At 32.2% G+C, this 23458-nt stretch overlaps 1 protein-coding gene across 1 annotated transcript; it reads right to left on the minus strand.

Moving 5' to 3' along the window:
* Positions 1 to 687: 687 nt before the first annotated feature.
* On the minus strand, positions 688 to 23183 carry LOC131860422 (uncharacterized). The gene is made up of 5 exons (XM_059214838.1): positions 22971 to 23183; positions 21082 to 21177; positions 1905 to 2081; positions 1412 to 1733; positions 688 to 1196 (listed from the first exon to the last, which is right to left on the minus strand). Exons 1-5 carry the CDS (start codon positions 23181 to 23183, stop codon positions 688 to 690), a joined length of 1317 nt encoding a protein of 438 aa, XP_059070821.1.
* Positions 23184 to 23458: the final 275 nt, after the last annotated feature.

Raw genomic sequence — 23458 nt, forward strand, 5'->3', positions numbered from 1 at the left:
GCAGTGACTTAGTCCTTTTGACCTATTCATCCTCATAAGCTTTTAGCTTATGTTGAAGTTCAACAACCGATCTACCATAAGTTATAGTAGAATCATTTAGGGGGATAAATGATTCACTTAGAACTTCAAGTTCCTTTTCAGCTTCATGTTTCTTTTTTATCAGATAAGCACAAAATAATAAAAACTTTACAACAATGGAAAGGATTTTACCTCCGGTTTCAATTGCATCTTTAATATGATCTTTATTTTAACCGTCAGAGAAACTTTGTCTTTATCAATACCATTCATCAACTGCTCTACTCTTTTCTTCTTGTATTCCTTTTCCACATTCAAAAATGTTGCATCTTCAAAAAAATCATCTGTTCACCAGCATCAGCAACCAATTGACCTAACTTATCAATCGGTGTAGACAATCTATTTGTGTGTCTCCGGTAACAGACTAGACAAAATCTCAACTGCACATTGTAGTGAGTGAGCTTCCTTTTATTGTTCCTTCATTATTTTCTTCTTAGCTCTAGATTGCATGGTAGTTGCAATCTTCATTAATTCTATAGAACTTAATGCATCCATATTTATGGGTCCTTGTATACTTAATGCATCATCATCCTCATCATCATCCATTTTCTTCTTAGAAGTAAATGATAGGGGTGATTTTACTGGTTTCAATTATTCATCTTCTTTCTTCTCTTATGTCTTCTCCTTGTCCTTCACCAGTGGTATCTGTTTATCAACTATTTCAATGATTACCGGTGGTGCTTTCTCAGTCTTCTTTTCTTCTCCTCTCTTTAGTTCTTGTTCCTGTTGTTCAATAATCTGAACACCTTCAACCTGTATATCGTTAGTATTATCTTTCTTTTCCTCCTCAATACCGGTATCATCATCTAGAATTATAACTATTTTAGTTTTAAACTTTGCTGATTCTATCTTTTCTCCTTCATCTACCAGTTGGTTTCCCATAACAATCTCATCAGGTGTAAAATCACTAATATCAACATTGTTCAGAATATCTTTTGTCTCAAAGTTCTCTAGTTTCTCTTCTTCCTCATTAGGAATCAAACCCAGTAAATTTTTCAATATCTGCTCAGTTTCCATATGGATTGATTGGATCTCACCAATTAACACTCTTGTCAACCTTTTATTGGATCTACAAGATGATTTAGCCTTTACAAGAATTTCATCTATCTCCTCCTTTGTGGCTTCAGGTTGCAAGTTTTTAAGAATAATTCAATAAATTCTATATCTTGTTTCATTGTTGTCTGTCATCTTGCATCAAGCTTATCATACAAAGAATTTGAAATCTACCCTTGCAATTCAATTAGGGTTTTACTATATTTATTCATCATAAAAATAAGTGCATCCTTTTTCTGACTTTGTTCATCCTCACTAAACTTATCATACAGTTTATCCAAACCCTTAAGAACACCATATTCCTTAATATGCATTAACATCTTTTCAAAAACTGTAAGCTTAGTTACTGGTTTCTTTATGGCTTTGACAGTAGATGCTCCTACAACCTTTGAATTTTTGCCACTAACTCTCAAAGCTTTCTTCTCACCTTCGGATTTAGTCTCTTCTTCAGCATCACCTATCGGTTTCTTTTCTTTCTCCTTTTTCCTCTTCCTGTAAAATTCTTTCACCTTGGGTGCTATAGGTGCAGGGGGCTTAACGACTTTACCTTTTCTCTTGAATTGTATCTTGGAAGGTTTATCCTTCTCTGCCTCTATAGGTGTCTCCTTCACCACTGTAATCCTTGTTTGTCAACTGGTGCTGGTACTGGTTGGGGCACTAGATGCTCTTGCTTGTTTATCTTCATATTTTGTTGTAGCTTTTCCAATTTCCTCCTTAGTAAATCCTTGTTGTTCAACAAACTACTCAACTTCCTTTCTCACTTTATTATCAATTACCGGATTGGCAAGCTCATTATGTACTAGTAAAGATTTATCTTTATAAGTACCAAACCTTTCTGCACTAGTATCTACTGGTTGTGCAAGCAAGTGTTCTGCATATGCAACCAAATGATCTTCTTCAACTTCATAGCCCATAGGCATCACCCAAGTTGTCCTAGGATAAATTGCCTCCATCTAACATGTGTCTGTGTCAACCAAAAAATAGATGGTATTCTCATATCTACTAACAACCTATGTCGGTATCCTCTCTCTTATATGCATCTTTTTTCTGAAACTTTGAAATACCCCAAACAATCTTACCAAAATTATTACCCAACATTCTGATGTTGTTCTTCATCTGTAACAATGTCGGTGTGTCCTTAGACCACTAAACATCATCGATACTAGGAAAGCAATTTTGAAAATAGAAGAAAAATCCAATAATCAGTTGTCCATATTTAAACTTCAGTCTTTTGTCTTTCTTGATGGATTCAAGATTGAGCACCAACTGAATTCTAAATGCCTCATACAAATCATAATCAACATTTTCTTTGATCATCTGGTAAGCAGTATGAATAGCTGTAGTAGGGATGTTGTTCATCCTGCTAGAATGATATACCCATTATCCTATGACCATTGAAACAAATTTTATTGCGGGGTCATCAATCTCATTAACTGTCATAGCTCTTCTATCCCATCGTGAGTTGGTTAGCTTTTCAACATCATTCTTCGGAATTGATCTCAGTATCAGAACTTCACCGGTGGAACACAATTCGGTTACTACATGAATCACTTCCTTAGTGATCTTATGTGGTCTATCAAGCCATAGAAATGGGTCATGCACACGACTCAAAACATATCTCACAAGATCATCATCAAAATCATCAACAAAATTTAGTGCATGGTGAAAACCTTTATTGGTAACATTCTTAAACTATTCCTTCAACAATCCATCCTTATTACACATTACCCTATATTGATCAAATATAGCATAAATTCCAAGATCTTCCAACTTACAATGAATGTAGGATCTAATATCCTCTAGATGCAAAACTCCATATGAGACTCTGGATAAGGCTCCGGCGGGATCAATTTCAATGGATTTAAAAGGGTGCCTCTTAAACTCTGGATGAGGCCTGACTGTAACATCTACCAAATGTGATGCATCCATGTTCAAAAACTTAGACTCTAAAATAGATAATAGGATTTATCGGATAAATACCTTTCAATGCTTCCACAACTAGGGTTTCAAAACTGAGAATGCACTTTCACCGATTATCGATCGTAGACCGCTCCAAATCTTTTGTTAACCTGATCAAATGCTACTCACACAATCTCTTCTTTGCTCTTTTTTCTTTTCAGGTGCTCTCAAGAATGCAAAGTGACAAATTATATTCAAAAAGTCCTTTTATTTTCCCAATACCTACTGCATTAAATGTTTTTCCCGGTTGTATAAACAAACAAACCCTAAAACACCATTCAATATACTATTGGTTCTCATATCACATCAAACCTATTGGTTTGATCACAAAATCACTTCACAATATCAAAATGCATCAAGATATGCAAATTTATCTTATCGCACACCATATATGGGGTCCGGAAATGAATCTGACATTAAGCTCCCCCTAAGCCTTTTAACAACTTAGTTTGTCGATGATGAGTTCTCCACACTAGGTGAAGAATTAGGATCTTCTGATGGTTTGTCTTTAGCTTTCTCATCACTCTTTTTTTTCCAGATCTTGTTCATCTCTGCTCTGGTGTCTTCCACATCAACTTTCTTCTTCCCTTTCTAGTCAGCAGATTGATTTACCGGTTGACTCATTTTAGCTCTACAAAACTTTGCAAAGTGTCCCAATTGATGACAATGAAAACATGCCATACCAGATGCTCTCTAGGGTCCAACATTGCCTCTACCAGTCCTTCTTCTATAATTCAAAGCTAAATAAGGTAAAAGCTTCGACACCTTTCTCACCTGAACAAAAGAATTCATTCTTGTTTTTTATTTTATCTATTATTAAATCCCCGTATTGTGAGGGGGATTTTTTCTAATGAAGGTGAATTTTTAATTATTAGTTAGTCCTATTGAAATAAAAAATCAATCAGTATAATCCATCAGAGCAATATTTATGATACTTTTGTAATCCTCGAATAGGCAAAGGTCAGATTGTTATTAATATCTAAATATTTGATTGAGACAAAGACTTGATTCATTAATGACAGATTGTGAAAATCACATTCATTCTCTTTTCCATCTTATAGGGACTAGACCAGTTAGAATAGGGTCTCTGCCAATTTGCATTTCTCTAGTCATGAAAAGTTCTTTGCTAATCTCCACCAGATCTTTAATTCATGTGGGGTATCAGATTATTTGCTCCATACTTGCATTCAATAGCTCCATGCCCAAACATGTTGCAAGTGTAACAATAACCATTAAAGGTTCTAGGTTTGTATCCTTGATAGACATAGGTCTATAACCATTAACAACATTAGATCTACAAACATTAGCAGTATGTTTGGCTTATGACAATTAAAGCATACTGGTTTGTAGGGTTTCTTATCGGTGGATTTCTGAATCTTAGGTGTAGATTTACCTTCATGCATGATGTCTTTGGTACCAGAAGGCTCACCTTGCTCAAAGGTAGTGTATCCCAAGCCATGTGTATCTCCATTTTACCTTTGTGACTGGATTTTCTCATCAAGCATAGTAGAGCTCTTGTTAAACTTTGCAAGTGTTTCATTAGCATCATCAAGTTCCTTTGTAAGATCTTCAGTCTTTTTCATCAGGCCTTCTCTTAGGGACATTGCCATGTCTAGATCAACCTTTATTTCTTCTTTTCTTCTTGTTCCTCATGAAGATGATGATACAGGGTTCCAACCTCCTAGTTTAGCTTAAAGATCTCATGTTCTTTTTCTTTGATCTTGTCTTCAGCTGTCCTCCTTGCTTCAAGCTCTTAACTCATCCTGATGGTTAGGGATTCTATCTCTCTCCTCAGGTTTGCCTTCTCATCATTCAGTTTTTCAACTTCAGTCACCAATGCATCAATGTTAGCTTCATCAGAAGAACTATTTTCAGTAAACTCCATCAATTGTTCTGCAAGCTCTCTTCTCTTAGCAAGTGAGGTTTTATACTTGCCTTTCAATGTATCTAGGGCTTTCCCAAATTTTGTAAGTCAGTTAAACATCTCTCTATAGCTCATATCCACCATAATAGCCTTAGGGATCTTTCCCAAGCAGTTAAGCCTTAAGGGAATTAGGATATGATACCAATTGATAAACTTGTAAGGCACTGAGAGGGGGGGTGAATTAATCCAAACAAAAACCACAACACAAATCTGATCACCACTTTAAATAACTTAGAGCTTAATAAACATAAAAGAAATATCACCGCATAAGGTAACACCCAATATATCAAGCTCCACATAACACAAATATTTATACGTGGAAACCCAAAAGGGAAAAACCATAGTGGGAGTTGATACCCACAAGATTCACTATCTGCAGAATAGAAATATTTGACCGGTTAAGGTCATACAAACATGCCTGGTTAGGAGCAGACCCTTTTAGGAGTCACCTGGTTAAGGGATTTACCTCAGCCATGTTAAAAGGTCTACGTTGTTAGGATCAATCTCGCAAGAGGATTTAGACTCAATTTAATGAGCTACCCTATTAGGGGATTTATAATTTTAGGCTTGTTAAGACCTACTTGGTTAAGGGATTTGACTGCTGCGACTGTTAGGAAAACAACAATAAAGTGATCTACATCTAGCACCTTTGTGCTTGATAAGATCGGATTTATCTCTACTCAATACATCAACAACACATCCATACAAAGCTTCTTAGATTTCCACACAATCAAAATCTCAATATTCGCCTTCGATCTCATACCTCATGTCATAACACATCACACTTTTTATAGACATCAACTTAGTCAACTAACAACCTTGTAACAATTTCCTAGGTTCAATGAATCTAGTCAATCTTGCACTGCATGCTTTACTTATATCAGCCACTGACATAACAACTCAAAAATAAAACATAATCGTTATCGGTTTATCGATCTTAATGACTTTGTTCTACCAGTTAGCTATTCTTCATGATTGACTGCTCTTTACATCATAACTCGCTCATCTTGTTGAATCTGTCACTGTGGTGTGAAATATAGCTGAGAGTACCTGTCTCCAACATTCTTGCAAAACCACATCATCTAACTCTTCATCGATCGCTCATACTGCTTGCTTGAATACAACTCTTTTCTTGTTTACCGGTTGAAGTTCTATTGTCGGTTCACTGGTAAACTGTCTCCTCTACCAGTTATGCTTTATCGGTTGGCCTAAAAGACTTAGATGACTATCAAAACATAGTTGCCATCAATGACAGCATAAAACAAGTCATCAATCATCTTATTACATCAAAACATCATCATGAAGCCAACATATATGCTAGTTAGTTTTAAAATTGGCAACATGTACCTATGGATTGATCATTCCTTCACGATTTGATCAAGGGTTGAGGGTTTATTTGTACGTTCTTTTAATGAACATAGAATAGTCTATATTTGAAGATATAGTATGAGGATGAAAAATTCAGATGCATTATCTTCTAAAGTAAATTAATTTCTTGATGAAGCTAATAGATGAATGGTTAAGATTGATTACAAATGAATGGATGAGATTGATTAGGAAAAGTCATTCAGGTGTCAAATTTGGGTCCATTATCTCTCTACTAGTTTGTTCCTTGTTGAATGTTATGATCAAGGAACATAATATGATCTTAACCTATTGTCTTAAACCAATTAAATTATAACCCTTTGACAATAATTTTTATTTTTATTAAATTGTCAAAAAATATTTATAAATTTAAAAACTACCTTATAAGGTAGAACTCAACAAGGAGTTTGTATTCACCATATTTTGTTTGACACTAATTTTACAAACCACCTTGTATTCTCTAAAATTATTAGAGATGTTGAACTTTAATATTTAAATAAGATATAACATTACTTTCTTAACTTTAAATTATTTACAATATTTTGAAGTTTACAATAGAAATGTATCAGAAAAAAAATAAATTAGTTGGGGCCTGAACAAAACATTAATGCTAATAAAGGTTAAGAAAATAATGTTATGTTTCTCCAACTATTCTTGAGTGCTATAAGCTGCCAGAGACAACTAGGGCCTAAACAACATGTTAAGCATTCAACAGAGTCTACTCTCTTAATTTGTAAATTGCCTGAGTTTGTCAAACATGTCAGAGGTTACAATATGGCTGGTTATGACTTGTGATATTAGCATCAAGATTTAACTGTATAGTTTTGGAGTTGAACATTACTTCAACTGATTATGACTTTTTATTATTACACATAACACCATTACTTCCAAAAAAAAAATTATGGAAATGAAGCTCTTAACTCACGGAAAAAACAAAAACTGTATATAAGCATATTGAGCTAGTAGAGTTAAGGGGACAAGTAGCTAAGAATTTTACATCTAGTAGATGCAAAGGGGAATGCGTAAAAAGTGTTGTACTTGTTTCAGTTTTAATCTGTCTGATAGCTACATCACTGTCTTGATAAATAAAGTTCAAAAAATGGTCCATCTCTAGAGGAGGATGGACTCGGTCTGTTGGCCAACTATATCGCATCTCAAGGTGAAGGCCCTATATTTACTGCTCAAGGGGTTGTATTTACTGTGTTCACATTCTTTGTGGGCTTGCCTATCTTTTCTCACAGAATTTGAATGAAAGACAATCCCAGTGTATGCTTGTATTGTCAAGATTTATTTTTTTATTACAACTATCTTAATACTACGCCAAACTCTGTGCTCATGTTTTGTATATTATTGGTTGCCTTTTGACTTTATATCATTACCCTTGTCATTGTAGGATTGTGGAATTCTACCCTTTCAACCTGAAGTTGTACTCTGTTTTCTTTGTAGGATTGTAGAACCATTCAAAAGTTTTACAATTCAGTGTTCTATTTACTTTCATTTGTGTTTTGGAGAAAAAAGAAAAAGAATTGAGAGTGTATCTAGATGTAATCTAAATAATTTCGAGGCTAAATTATGTCACTGTTGATTGTTCACAAACATGATATCCTTGGTACTTTAAAACTATACATCCTTTCCATTTTCAAAGTCTGAATTAGATATATTCATTTTACCCGAGGTATGAATAAATCATATATTTGAAAGAAATGCAATTTAATGTAAGCTATGTGTAGTCACATAAATCTGTCCATTTTAATTAAATGAATGTTTGCTATTTATTTGATTAAAAACCCACTAGCCATCAGTTAATTAAATTAACATTTAATTAATTCATCTTCAAATCATTCTCCTATTAATTAAATAAATTATTCAATTTATTTTAATTAATTCATTAAACCAAAATCACAATCAATTAAATGAATAAATCCTATTTATTCAATTTAATCCATTTTCCTCTTTTAAATAAATTAAATAAAACATTTATTTAAATCATTAAATCCCCCCACTTGCATTCTCCTAAAAATGCAACTTGCACCTATTTGTTGAAATAAATGAATTTTATCTTAATAAAAATCCTATTTTCCCTCACCCACCAAACCCACTTGCAATCCTAATCCCCTTCTAGATTCTTCTAACCCCTTCCTAATTAGCCTAATCCATCCCCTAAATATTGTCACATTCTTAAGCAACTTGGAGTCACTTCTCAAAGACTTCAAAGTCTTTAAAAAACATTAAATGTTTTGTGTGTTCAACAATTTAACCTCTAAAGTCTTCCAAACCACTTATGGCTCTTACATGACCATTAATGGTTAAATCCACTTGCACCCATGGTTAGGGACTTTGACCCCTAACTTAACCCTTATGTGACCCATGTGTCTCCTCAAACATTTATTGCTTTGACCATGGCTATCCTCACTAACTCTTGCACAAGAGTTTATCCATTGGATAAAAGCATTATTCTTTGGATAATGAATTTATTCACTCAACCCAACCTTAACCTTAACTCCCAAGTTAACTCTCAGGTCATGTCAAACATTTAATGTTTATTCCCTCTCCTCCCAACTCATCTCATGTTGACACTTGTCATCCTGGGATTGGGTTGAAAGCCCTCACATGGATCATAAATCATTCAATCCTGACCCTTGTTGAGATTACTCAATCTCAACCATCCATTGCTCCATTTTTCCTATAAATAGAGCTCATTTCTTCATAATCTAGATCCTGAAAACTTGTATGCATTTACATTATAGTGAATTTTAGAGAAAGAGCATTTAGCATAAATAACATATATTGTCATTTTGGACAAAAATAAATCTTAGTTCATTTCATAGCATATCTAATTAGTTTTGTTCACATTTGCATATCATTTTGAGAACAATCATTCGTCAATCTTGAACCTCCATAAGGCATCCATAGTGCAAAAAGCTGCTAAGAGCTACACTAATTTGGAACTTGGAGAGGAGAGGAATAAGGGAGGAGGAGTTACGAGCATGGTAGAAGGCATTTGGAGATGCCTTGTTGTGTTTGCTTTCATAGTTAAATACTTCATCATATTTTTAGTGTCTCTCTTGGTATGCTTGCTTAGACTAGTTTTTGGTTGATTAACACTAACATTTATCTTTGTTTCTTGTGTTCTTATGTGTTATACGACCACAGGTTTTAGTCTAACATTGTCCATTTTGCAGAGCATCACTATACTATCAACTCTAAGATACCTCCTCAAAACATTCAAAATCTATTAATATAATAGACTTATATGTTAAGTATGCCCTTAAGTTGTTATTTAATTGAAAGTCAAATTCAAATTGCATATGATAGTCAAATTCTTACTGCATAAGGCATTGACCAACCAGATAGATCGGCCATGATTGCCATGTTTCTGTTATACCTTAATCTATTGGAAGTGTGCAAAAGGAGATACAATTTTCTCTTGGTTTCAAGGCATGTTGCTCGTGGAATATTCTAAAAGACTTATAGACATAAAATATAAATAAAGTTTCAGAACAGTACAATGCAAAGGCGGGAATGCACCTTGAATTCTTTTGTCATAAGTACAGTCAAGCATAACAATGAATTGGGTGATTTTACATGCAACCATACACTCCCTTAATTGATTTGAAGAAAATATAAGAACTGATCTAAAAATTAATTGAAAGTGAAAGTATGCCATTGTTGATTGTGCCTTGTACTTCTAAGTTAGACGACCTTCCCTATGTTTGGTGTCCAATATTGATATTATCATTGTGTTTAAGGCATGAATAGATGATATACTTGGCACAAGTCCAATTTCCTATAACTCTCAGATGCCCATACCAAATATTCTAAATTTTATTAATAAGGATTTTAGGCTTTTGTGTTTATCATCACTTATTTAGTTGCCTGTTAAATTTTGTTTGCATCTGGCATTGGTGAAGCAGATATGTTGTCCTTATTTATGATATATTATTTTTCCCTCTTCCTATGCTTGATTGTCTACAAAAGATAATCAAAATTTGCATGTTGCTTGTAGAACAATCTAACAGGTTATTAAAAATATTTGAAAATTCTACTTCTATGCAAGAACTTGTCTTAAATTATTTGACACAACTAAGTAATAATCGAATATCACTATGCAATGGTTTCTTTTACATGCATTTTCAACTAGCGTTATGAAGAAAATATTAGAACCAGAAGTGTGATTTTAAAATAATTTGTTATCCAGTATTTTAGTCCCTGCCTTTAGCAAGACTATAATTTGTTATCCAATATTTTAGTCCCTGATTTTAAAATAATTTGTTATCCAGTATTTTAGTCCCTGATTTTAAAATAATTTGTTATCCAGTATTTTATTAATCTGCATGAATATTTGTGCTAGGTCAAAAAAATTTCACTTCGGTAATGTTTGATAATATGAGTCAATTTTTTGGATATTAAAATTAGACTCTAAAAATTATATTGACTACTAGTAAGGTTGTTAAAGTATCTCACCTTCAAGTATCAAGCTTATTAAAAGTTGAATGTGTTTAAAATTTTCAAATAATTCAGTCGAAAATCTTGACCAATCAATATGTTACAATTTCAATGTTAGTTTAAATAACACTAATCAAAATGAGGATATTTTATTAGGATTTAATTGTGTAGTTTTGACTCAAGATATAGCAAAATATCTTCATTGTTTTTATTTTTTGGAGTGTGAAATCACTTTACATAGTGAGAACATTGATATTTTTGGGACAATATGTTTTCTATTATAAAAATAATTTTTTAACATGAAATATTTCCAAGACTAAATTTCTTAGGCTTAATAGCCCATGTGAAATCCCCATTGACCCCCATCAATGTGCATGTTTTTTTGTTATAGAATATGTAAATATTATATTCATATTGTTTGTTGATTTTAATCTTATTATCAATTTTATGAAATCAAATAATCATCATGTGGTAATCATTTGATAAGAAAAAATAAATTTTAGATTTGCATACGCTTGTAACAGATGTTATCTTAGTAGTTTCACATTGTTTCCCAATAAACGTGTTATCAAATGAGGGATACCTCATGACTAATAGTATAGAGGAGTAGTAGTCATTTATTTAGTCATTTTTATTTATGTGACTAATCATTTAGGTGTTTTTCTTACCTAATGACCAAATTAGTCATTTATTTAGTCATTTATAGTTGTGTTTTCTTACCCGATGACCAAATTAGTCATTTATAGTTGTGTTTTCTTACCCAATGACCAAATTAGTCATTTATAGTTGTGTTTTCTTACCCAATGACCAAATTAGTCATTTACTTAGTCAGTTATAGTTGTGTTGCAAAAAATGACTAAAATTTGGTCATTTTTACTTATCGTGACTAAATTTTTTTGTCACCTCATCATTTATTGGCCATATTTCTACTAGTGCTCATATGCATGGTTGTGGATTCTGATCTCTTCAGATATGGTTGGAATTCTTGGAGCAGATTAATGTAATATGATTCAGATGATATTTATGTTAGTAGAACATATGTGATAGTTATATATGTGAAATGAGAACCATGTATCTTGAAGTAAGAGAATCTTGTAATCATATGTAGTGAAAATGATGTGATAGGATTGAGATCATGATATTGGTAATAGGATATGTTGATGTAATCCTAGTTGAATCTATGTTGTATCTTGGATATTGATTATTTATGTAAATAAGTATTTGGAATCATGGTTGAAGGAAAAAAAGGTTATTGGATTAGGCTTAGATGGAATAAAGTTAATTATCTTAATTTTCTTATCCTTTGAATGTGGATATGCATTTAGTACTATGTTGGACATGTCTATGTTTATTATTGTATATAAGGAAATGGATATGGATGTTTAGTAATGGATTAATGACAGTGGGAAAGTTAATATGAGAATGGGAATTAGGAACATTTGGTTTGGTGCACTTAAAATGAATCTAAAGGGGACTAATGGCATTAGTATTATATCTGGATGTATTCATGGTAGCTAAGATAAATGAATGTTCCCTTATGATATTGTAAAAAGGAATGATAGGAAGAAATGTTAAATGTATTATATTAGTGTAATATCATGATTGCTATGTTCTTAGTGTAGCTTAAGTAATGACATTAGAATACCCTAGGGAATGATAATTGATGAGTTATATTTATTTCCACTTGCATCATGTGTTCATATGATTATGCTTAGAGTTGATTAAGTGCATATTAGTAGATTGATGTTTATTGCACTTGAGTATTCTAGCTATGAGTTGTATTAATTGATGTTTAAATTTTATTTTCTCTATATGCATGTTAGATGGTTATATTTCTCTAGGGTATTTCGTTGGGCATTACATTTACCATCTACAAGTGACTAAAGTAAAATACAATAATAAAAAAAATATTTAATAATCCCAACCATATCTTCTCCAAAAAGATTCTCTTATTTATTTAGATCATTAAATATATGTAGGTTGATGACATTAATAGCATTCAACATAGAAAACAATAACAAATTGCTATTTATATGGCATGTAATTATAAAATTGCCACCTCATACTCAATACTTTCCATGCAAGCTACTTTTTAAATCCATGTTTATGTCATGTCACTCAAATAAATAGTTTTATTTTGTCTAGGATTTAAAGTCCAAAACTTACCATATATGAATTTAGGGTTTTGTATTAAAATCATGATAGCTATAAGTTTATATTATAGTTGAATGCATGAAAAATGTCAACCTTGGGCCTAAAAACTTAAACTTTATTATAGATTATAATCAAAACAATGTAAGATAAAACTTGGTAGTTCACCTTTCAAACTTTAATTTTGGTCTTGTAAGACATTTCAAATAATGTTAATATCTAACATTAATATTAATGTTTATCTTATATTCACATTTATCTTGCAGGAATTACCCTTAATGAAAAAATTCAAGGACATATATAATTCTAAACATACTTTTAGTAGATGAAATGTTTTACTATTAGTGAAAATCCCTTTAAAATGATACTTCATTTCACTTCTTAGCTTATTTAAATGGTGTAGAATATATAAGAGAAATAAGTTATAGTAATATAGTCCAAATTTATACCAGAAGAGGCACAACATATAAATGTTCCATATTATAATTTCAAGAGGCCATGGTAATCATTTTTAAATGTGACATGAAACGAAATGAATGATTATGATTGCAATATCTCATTACAACAACACAAAAAAGAATAAAATATGAAAACTATAGAATCTAAACTAAAATATATTTAAGTTGGCCGAACCCAAAAAATTAGGGTGATAATTAAGTGAAAAGGATGAATGCATTGTCAATTTTCAAAATAACTTGGGTATCAAGATTTTTTTACAATAATGAATTTTTATCTCCAAGTAAAACCTTAGATTTGTCAAAACTAGTATTGCATAGGAAGCTAGCCTAGAGTAGACAAAGTGAACTTATGGTTTTATAAAATATAATGCAAGATTAAAATGCTCATTGTTTGCAAGGGAACATCCCAAGGATTATCTAACGTGTATATATACTAATTTATATGCCATAAGTAGACATCATATAATATAATGGACTGTTATGAAATTATCCATCTAAATATAATATAGTACACAAGAAATGTTCATATAATGTGCTTAGATTTAATTTATTCTTCTTATGTGTATAAATGTGAAATATGGTACCCAATTCAATTTTTAAATTTTAATAATGTAATACTAATATTTCTCTCCTTTGACTTGCACTAAGAACAAGGATTCAACATTTGGCATGGGTCAATATTCTTGTCAAAAGTTATTTTGTAAAATTCATAACTCTAGTCCAACTAAGATTGTACTAATAATGAATAATAGGATCTATAGAGGACTTAGAATAGGTTTGGGCTTGCATAGATAGACCCATGTGGACTTGTGGGGGTTCCATTCAAATTTTTGTGGAGTGATAGAGGTCTTGTAATAGGTACTATATTCAAACTTAATTATATCTTAAATAATAAAAATGTTAATCTAAGTTGGGAATAATAAAAAATGTTAATCTAAGTTGGGAATAATAAAAAATGTTAATCTAAGTAGGGAATATATGTGTATATTTACATAAGAAATGATAAGATAAAATTAATAGTTTTTGAGGTGCTTTCAAGATATTCAATAGTAAAGAAGTTGTTTTTATTATACCTTATATCATAAAGATATAAATAGTTGTAAAATTTGAAAAGATTTGAAATCTCTTTAATACTTCCATACTTCGTGATAAATATAACTCCATGGCTTACCTTAATTTTGAGGACTTGTCTTTTGCACAAGAAGAGTTGCATGAAGAAATAATTTTATCATGTAAGTTTACAAAAACAAATATAAGATTGAAAATATATGATTGAGGGTTGGGAAAAAAATATTGAATTGTTATTCCAAATAAATTAAATGGATTTGATCATGTTGTTGGCATTTGGCATAACTGATGTAGAATGAGATGATGCAAGTGATGTAGGTGATGCAGTTGAAGATGGATGACTGCACCGGTAGAGGATAGAAGACTATTTGTGATGAAGAGATTGAGATTTTGTGATTAGATGACTTGATCAGTTATTTGTGTTGTCATTGATGGCAAATAATGTCAAATGATGATTACTTATGTTCTTGATATTTTGTTTTTTCATCTAAGTGATTTGGTTTACCGGAAGATAGGGTTTACCGGCAAAGAAGTGAATTCTGTGAAATAGGACTTTAACCGGTAAAGCAGAGATGTTTTGATTGAATTGGATGATTAGCGATGATTGGTGTTTTGCAGTTTGGAATGTGAGCTTGTATCATGGAAAGGAGTATATTACCGGAATTGGATCTTGTGATGACTATCGAAAGACTTGTTTCAAATTTCTGATGAAGTTTTGCTAGGGTTTTAGTAGGGTTTAAGGACCGGTGAAGAAATCATGAAACCGGTAATGATTTTTGTTATGGCAGTGATCGACGGTGAGTCTACATGAAGGTGGTAACACGACACAAAGAACGTGAAATGTTTGATTGTTGTTTTGAGGTGATTCAAGGAAGAATTTCTTAGGAAACAACAAAACGCTTAGTGGAGTGTTTTGAGGTTTTGACTTTGGTACAGATCGGATTTTCGTGATGGGTTTCGATCAACCAACGGTTGATATTGCATTGTAATTTGAAGTAATGATCTGTATATTTATCTGAGATGATCTCTTATGATTTGTAAATTATAATTTCATGATGTAATTAGGGTTTAGTGGCCGACCTAGTTGAGATGGCTATTTAGGATGACACAGTTGATGTTTATGGTGTCGATGGTCTTAAGAGAATGTGATGAGCCATCCAAGCGAAGTGTGATATCTTCTTAAGAGTTGCAGAGTGTTGAGCATAATTGAATCGTATCTAACAAGTTGAGAAGTGCAAGTAACAGATCACTTTTTCATTATTGTTCCCAAACAGTTGCAGCAGGTTAAATCCCTTAACTGGGTAGGTCCTAACAAGCCTTAAACATTTAAGTCCCCTAACAGGGCATCTCTCAAAAGAGTGGTAAATCCTCTCACGAGGTTGATCCTAATCGATCATCAAGCTCCTAACTGCGTTGCTAGGCAAATCCCTTAACCGGGTGACTCCTAACAGGGTATGCTCCTAACAGGGCGCATTGTAAGATCTTAATAGGGCGTACTTCAAAAGAGTACAAATATTTGTGGGTGCCAACTCCCACCATGGTTTTTCCCTATTTAGGTTTCCACGTCAAAAATTTATGGTGTTCATGTGTGGAATGCTTTTCATGTGATGATCTTGTTTATGTTACATTTCATGCACTACTTCTGAGTACACCAGTTATGATGTTTTATCAGAGGTTTATCAAAGGTTAACGGTACTAATAAGAGTTGGGAGAGAAAGTGTTTGATCTGATAGATGAGGATAATGAGTTGGTAAATGATTAAATTTATATGACTACTTTAGTGGTGAAAGAATTGATGGATGTGGTAAATGATTTGATTAATGTGTTAGTAAATCTGATAAAGAGGGTGTTAGATCTGATAAAAGAACTTGAGATATTTGATAAATGATTTCAGATCTGATATAAGTTTTATTTTGGTTTAATCTTGTAAATTGGTGTTAATACTGATTCACCCCCCCCCCCCCTCTCAGTATTAATCGGATCCTCATTGGATTAACACATGTGATATATTACAAGTTCAATTTTGAATGGATATGGACAACATTGATAAAGTATAATGTATACAACCATCAATGATAGAATATTTACTCTTGCAACACAAAATTGATCAAACTATGATAAAAAATGTTGGGGACTAAGGAACCTTGCCTCAAATATAACATTACTAAAAATATACAACTCTTTTATTTTTATATATTTTATTAAAATATAGTTATTTTTTTATAAATAAAAAAATGAGGTTCTTGAAAGGGATCAAACCCTTCCATGAGGTATGAAACAATCAAAACCACCATTTAAAGGTAACATGAATAGTAAACAAGAAAAAAATTAATAGTATAAAATAGAGCCAAAGAAACACCAAGAAAGTGCCTCATATTTGGTATCAGTAAGCTTCTATAAGCCTAGGGCAGCCTACCATTCTTTTCTGAGGAAGTTCGCTTGGTCTATAAAAGTAGCATCTAGAGGGTCCTCCTAAATTTAAAGGACTTTAGCATTCTAGGCCATAATTTAGTTCTCATCTTCTTACAAGACCCTCTAACTTGATATCCATTTTCCTTTTTGTAGTTTATTCTCAATCACATAAAGGTTATACTTTGAAATATGTATACTATATTTTTATTTGAGGAAACCATTTGAACAATTTCTCTCCCCTTACATAGTCCCCACAACTCTAAATTTCTTAATATTGAAATAAATACACCATTATTTTTCCTTTGGAATGGTATCAATTAGGCTCAAAAAAATCATAGGGGGAGTAGAGGAACTAGGAGGAGGTTTACTGAGGAATCCTATTTCTAGCCCTATTCACAAGTTGAATTTTGTTATGATCATAGGGTATAGTATGGTTGTCAATTAGAATAGAGAATTCCTCACATTGAGGAAACTTGGGTGAGACATTAGGAGCATGAGATTGGGTGTGGGGAGGCTTATCCACCACTATAACTTTAGGGTTTAAAGAAGGGGAGACATATCAACCACACATAGAGTTAGTAGTAGTGGGTAAAATAAGAATGAGGTTGATACCCTCTTTTTATTTAGGGAGAACATTGGTTGAGTTGAAATCCCTAGGAAAAAGAGTTGGGGTATGGGATTCAAATCTATAGATGTAAGAGATTAATACTCGATGTAGGGACAACTATAACTTCCCAAGAAGTAAAAATTTTAATTAATATTTGAGAAAAATCAATTAAAAAAAGGAAACTCATTTTATTCCTATGGTAAAAATGGTTAATAATTGGAAAGTGATATGATTATATCCTTTTATGATTATGCTTAAGGGTGAAATACCTTATGAGGATCTCAACCATATTTCCCCAAGTATTGAGGTCTTATTTCTTAAATATATTCTATAATTTTGAGATCTTTTCACCCTTCTTTAGAAAATCCTCCATATATTGGTGTTTCTTAGAGTTGATCATTTTGTGTAGCTTGAGTTCCCCATTTGTAAACCTATCCATGGAAATAAGATCTTCTAAGATATTAAAGGAAATTTTTATAATATAAACTATTTTACTCCTCCAAGATCTTACAAACTCACTTGAGAGCATATGGTCATACTCATTGCTTGCTTAAATAAAAGGGCTGAGAGAATATTTAAATTTTGTACATTCTTTAGTGTTATAACCACGCATAGATATATTTTTCCTACTATACACTATATCTTAATAGCCTAATAAATGGGATGCATCTATTATAGGAGTTTGTTGATCAAGTGATAATCTATAAAATTTAAACTTGAATACCTTTTGTAATCAATTCATTTTTAGCCATTACACAACAATCATAAGATTAAAAAATAAACATAAATTAAGTTAACATTTATTTTATTCCAACTTTGCATTATTTGATTTTTAAACATTCGACATTAAAATAATTGTCATGCTCATTTTCTTTTTTTATTATTTCACTCATGATATTGTGTGGGGGAAAAAGTGACACTAAGCAAACATGCCCTAATCTCACTTTCAATCACACATTTGTGGAAAACGAAAGAGCCTAGAGGTATCACACAATTGGCTACTTCTTTTTGTGGAAGAGAGAGGCACGGGCTACCTATTAGGATTTCTATTCCTTTGTTGTAATTGAAAGATAAAATGATGCAAGTTCAATCCCAAACCCCAAAGTGCAAGTATGAACTAATAACAAGATTTGCAGAATTGAACTTAAATAATGGAAAGCTGTAAACACAAGGACAAGACAAGAATGTAAATACGTACCTAGTGTTAAAATTTGAGTGGAAATGTTCGGGACGGGGGCGCGGGCGCCACTGTCCTGATTCTGCACCTGAAACTGCTGTTTTGCAACCTAGAAAGCTATCAGAAAGTGCTGAAAACTTGCTGTCTGTTAGGAGGACCAGGGCGCCCAGCGCCCCTGTCCCAGGGACCAGGGCGCCCCACGCCCCTGTCCTGGTCTTTTGCTCTGAAATTTGGTGTGAAGTTCTGTCTCGGTCTGCTTCTTTCAGATCTGCAACTTGCGGCATCGTCTGAATTCCGAAACCTGCACTTATATCTGAAAAGGTGTGGTGGGCGGCTATATAGGGTTTTGCCTTAGTCAAACCCCCGCTTTGGTGATTTCCACCTCCACGAATAGCCAAGTTGTATTGTAAAAGTAGTGTGTGTGCAGACCTTGTGTGTGTGCAAGATCCTAAAATGCAAGTAAGCAAACTAGAGCAACCTAGAAAGTAAACCCTAATTGCTTGTAAATGATAATGTAAATGCTCCAAATAAAGATGCAGAGTGATCTAAAGCATGAATACAAATGATGTAATGAAGCTTATGCAAAGACATGAAAACAACATGAAATCATACCCAACCCCAAGGGAGGGGTACAAGCCAATCTTCAGTCGGTAATCCCCTATTGCTCTTCAATGTCTTCAAAGCCCTAAATGAATGAATGAAATTGATGAATTCTTGATGGATGGATGTTGAATGTTGTTGAAGTCTTCAAAGATCTGCCCTTTCGCTGCATAGAAGGTCCTTGAAACCAAAAATCCGGATCCTTTCAAATGAAGAAAGAGAGCTCTTATATATGAAACCCTAGGTCTTAATTTCAACTTTTGACCAACCTAGAGATTGAATCTCCTGCCAATATCTTGGGGTTAAGCTTTATTTTATGATTGGATTGCGCTCCTAAAATTTTGGGAAAAATGTCCGGGACCATGTGCACTCCAGGCGCCATGGTCCTCTCCGGGCGCCATGGTCCCGACAACTTTTCACCAAATTTTCAGGGCCGTTGAATATGATGATTTTAGAGAGAATCCCGAAGTTACAGCTGATTTCAAGATGTTTTGACCCCCTAAATCAAGCCCCCAAGTTCAAGATAGGACCTAATTAGGGTTTTTGATTAAATGATGTATTGGAAGAATAAAATGAAAGGGGCACACTTTAATGAAAAGGGCCCAACTTTATAATGTGGAAGATGATGAAATAGGACCTTAGACCTAATTAATTTAATTAATTAAGTGCTAAAGGGGAAATGTAATGCAAAATGCAAAATGCGCCAAGGCGGGTGCTAAACTAGGTGTGAAATTGTACCACCCTAGCAAGTGCGTACAATTTACGATGCTACAGATATATTTCTATAAATTGATTTAATTTAAAGTGAAATCTTCGAACCTTGACAATTCATTTTCAATCCTTCTAAAATAGTGGCATTAAATTTATTAACCTGTACATTTATTATAATAGTAATTTTTTACATGTGTACATGTTTAGAAAAATCTACCTACAAATTTAAAGTATTCGACTTGATATAAAATAGATTAACAAGTATAGCTTGAGCAAAAAAATTCACACAGTTGATTTGTGTAGCTATACTTGTTAGCAATATGAACTGTGGAAATCATATATCTACAATAAAATAGATTATTTATATTTACAAATTTAATAAGATTTATTATTTTTTATATAAATAAAGGAAACATGTATCCTTTATTGTAATTTGATTGATATTAAAAATATTATGAAAATTCTCTTCATTTATTAATTAATTAAAATAAAGATATTGATGCAGTAGCATGCATTACCTTTGATAAACTAGAGTAACCCTATTTAAGATGAAGTTAATTTAAATTACAAAAAATAAGGAAAGGTGTTTAAAAAATAAAAGATTAGTGAGACGATGCTAAATTTTATGTCTATGTTTACTATTTCTTAATAAAAATACAAATATTTAAGTCTAAGAAAAGGTTAATTATATATATCTATAAATTTACAATAAAAATAAACATGTTTAAATAATTGATATTGTAAGTCATTTGGAGATTTAAGTAGTTCGAGTATCATGTCCCCTTAATAATAAAATAACTTAGTTTGGATTTTTTTCGTCCTTTCTAATTCTTCACCATGAGCGATTCCTCGATCAATATAACAAATCTGCAATCCCACAATTGACATTAATAGTTACAAAGTAAAAATACTCTATTAGTTATAATTTCAAATGATTAATCTTTTCTACAAAGGTTAATAAATTCAATACTAATTCTTATCAAATAAGATTCAATACTAAGAGAGAAAGTTCTAAACATCAATCTTTTGAAAAAAGTAATCAAACTCTATGAAAAAATATAGTGTTAGAAATTACCTGATAATCCATTGTATTGAGAGAAAGTACATTAAGTTTTATGTACTTTTCCCACCCTATTCCTTCTCTCAAAGATTGTTCAAGTGCTTTTGTTTCCTAAAATAAATTAATAACATAATTATAAAAAATAATAGATTAAATATAATTAAAATAATTATCTGGATGCATATTATCATTTAAAGCTAAACTTGTATTAAAGTTATTCATTTTAATCTAATAAATAATTATATATAAAAATATTATAAATAAATTTTTTTAAAATCAATATGGATATAAAACGATCATATAACAATCTAGAATGTACAATTTTCTATAGTTAGTTTTCTTGCTTAACAATATATAAAGGTTTTGTGTAATAAGATAAAGGTATCTCATAATGTGAATTTTAAAATAAGTAAAAGATAACATGACACATTTAAACAATGAGAGTTAGTTGTAATTGATAATATCTTATATAACAATATAAAACAAAAACAAAGTACAAGTTGGTTAAGATGATAGATAAATAGAAGGAAATAAGATAAATCACGACTATTTTAGAATTTAAATGAATTAAATATATTAATTATTTTTTAATAGTTTTGTAGCATAGAAAGAAATGAAAAATAAAAATTCTTAAATAAAAGATTTTGGGTTACATAGTAAATTATATATGCATTAATCACCTTTGATTATGAAATGGAAGATGGATAATTGATAGTAGAGTTGATGAACATAAGATAAACCCCCCAAAAAATAAAAAAATAGAAGATACGTAATCATATACACTTGAATATTTAAATGCTATATTTATGTACCTTGTCTTCCTTTAATGGGGGCACTTCATTTGCTAATCCTCTAAGAGAAAATATAAGTGAAAGTAGATGATTTCAGTGCTTTCTTATTTCATAAACAAAAAAAGAACCAATATATAGAAAATTAAATCTAAATCGAGGCAAATTGACTAGATCATTCCATGATGTCATCTATTTGAGAAAGATAAAAACATCATTACCATGGATTGTTATATAAACTATATAATAAATACATAGATCATCATAAGTTGGGTTGATATGTGGAAATAAAAAGTATGGAGTACAAAAGGAATTACAACTTGATTAATGAAGATGAATAAAAGGGGAAAATCAAGGGTAACATATACTTAGTAATCATTTTTAAAATATTCATAGTCTTGATACAAAAAATATAATTAATTTTATCTACATGTGCATACATATTTTCCACTGAATGTTATCAATTATCATGTAGTCTACCAAATAATGGTATGAAAAAATATATAAAAAATTAATAAGAGAGTATGGTTGGTGTATTAGGACATAAAATATAATGATTATGAGTGATTGAAATAGATTTTGCATGGTAAATTATTAAATATATTGTTTATTAATGTATAATTAAAAATAAGAGAGAAATTGTTGTTTATTATAAAAGTAGTGTTAACTAGGGCATTGATCCTTGACATAGCCAACGATTATCAACATCACTAAAACATCATCAAAATATTAAAAACATATAGAGCTACAAAAGTTTGCGGAAAAAACAACAGGGGCATACCCCAAGTCCAAAACAAGGAACACAGACCAACAACCAAAGGCCTAAGGGGCCAATTTACGGACCCCATTCATATCAATGACCTTCTCCCAATCATTAGAGAGGAACCTGTACAGTTCCTTGTCTACTTGTTTGTCAGCATCATCCTCAGCAGTTCAGTCGCAAAGAAGGGAGAGTGTCAATACATAGCTATGTAACACCCAGATGCAAAATTTTTGATGTTGATGATTTGTTTGTCTCTTGCATCCATCCTGCTTTTTATTTCATTGATTTCCTTGGAACCTCTTTGTTTCCAGAACTGGCCCCAGACTATCAATGTGGTCTAGTAACTCGCATACCTCACTATCCAGGGCCTGCAACTCCTCCATCCTTGAATTTCCCTTAGGCTCCACTTCTTCTTCCTTCTGCATTTCCTTATGCTCCTCCCATTTTGGCAAAACCATATCATCATCATTCTCCTTTTTATCCATGTTTATCTTATTGTCTTTATCCATGTCATCAAAAGAAACCCCCTCATTGACTTGAGCCCCAGTGTCTAGCTCAGAAGCCATACTAATAACAAGGTCCACCTCATCCATAATATTCTACGAGCCCACAATGTCAATCTTGTCAACAAGTTGCTCCAATTTTAATGTGTTGTTATCAGGACCCAAAGGGGCCCCAAGGTTATCCATGTCAGCCATGTCCAGAGAAGCAGTGGTAGCCTCTTCTTCCACCAGCTCATTAATTTTTTTGCCACCCTTACCCTCCTCAAGATCAACTTCAATATCCACAACCTATTGGGTTTTACCCTTCTTTTTACCAGTACCCCTAGAGGCCAGCCTAT

The sequence above is a fragment of the Cryptomeria japonica genome, chromosome 2 (genome assembly GCF_030272615.1).
Source record: "Cryptomeria japonica chromosome 2, Sugi_1.0, whole genome shotgun sequence".
Lineage (NCBI taxonomy): Eukaryota > Viridiplantae > Streptophyta > Pinopsida > Cupressales > Cupressaceae > Cryptomeria > Cryptomeria japonica.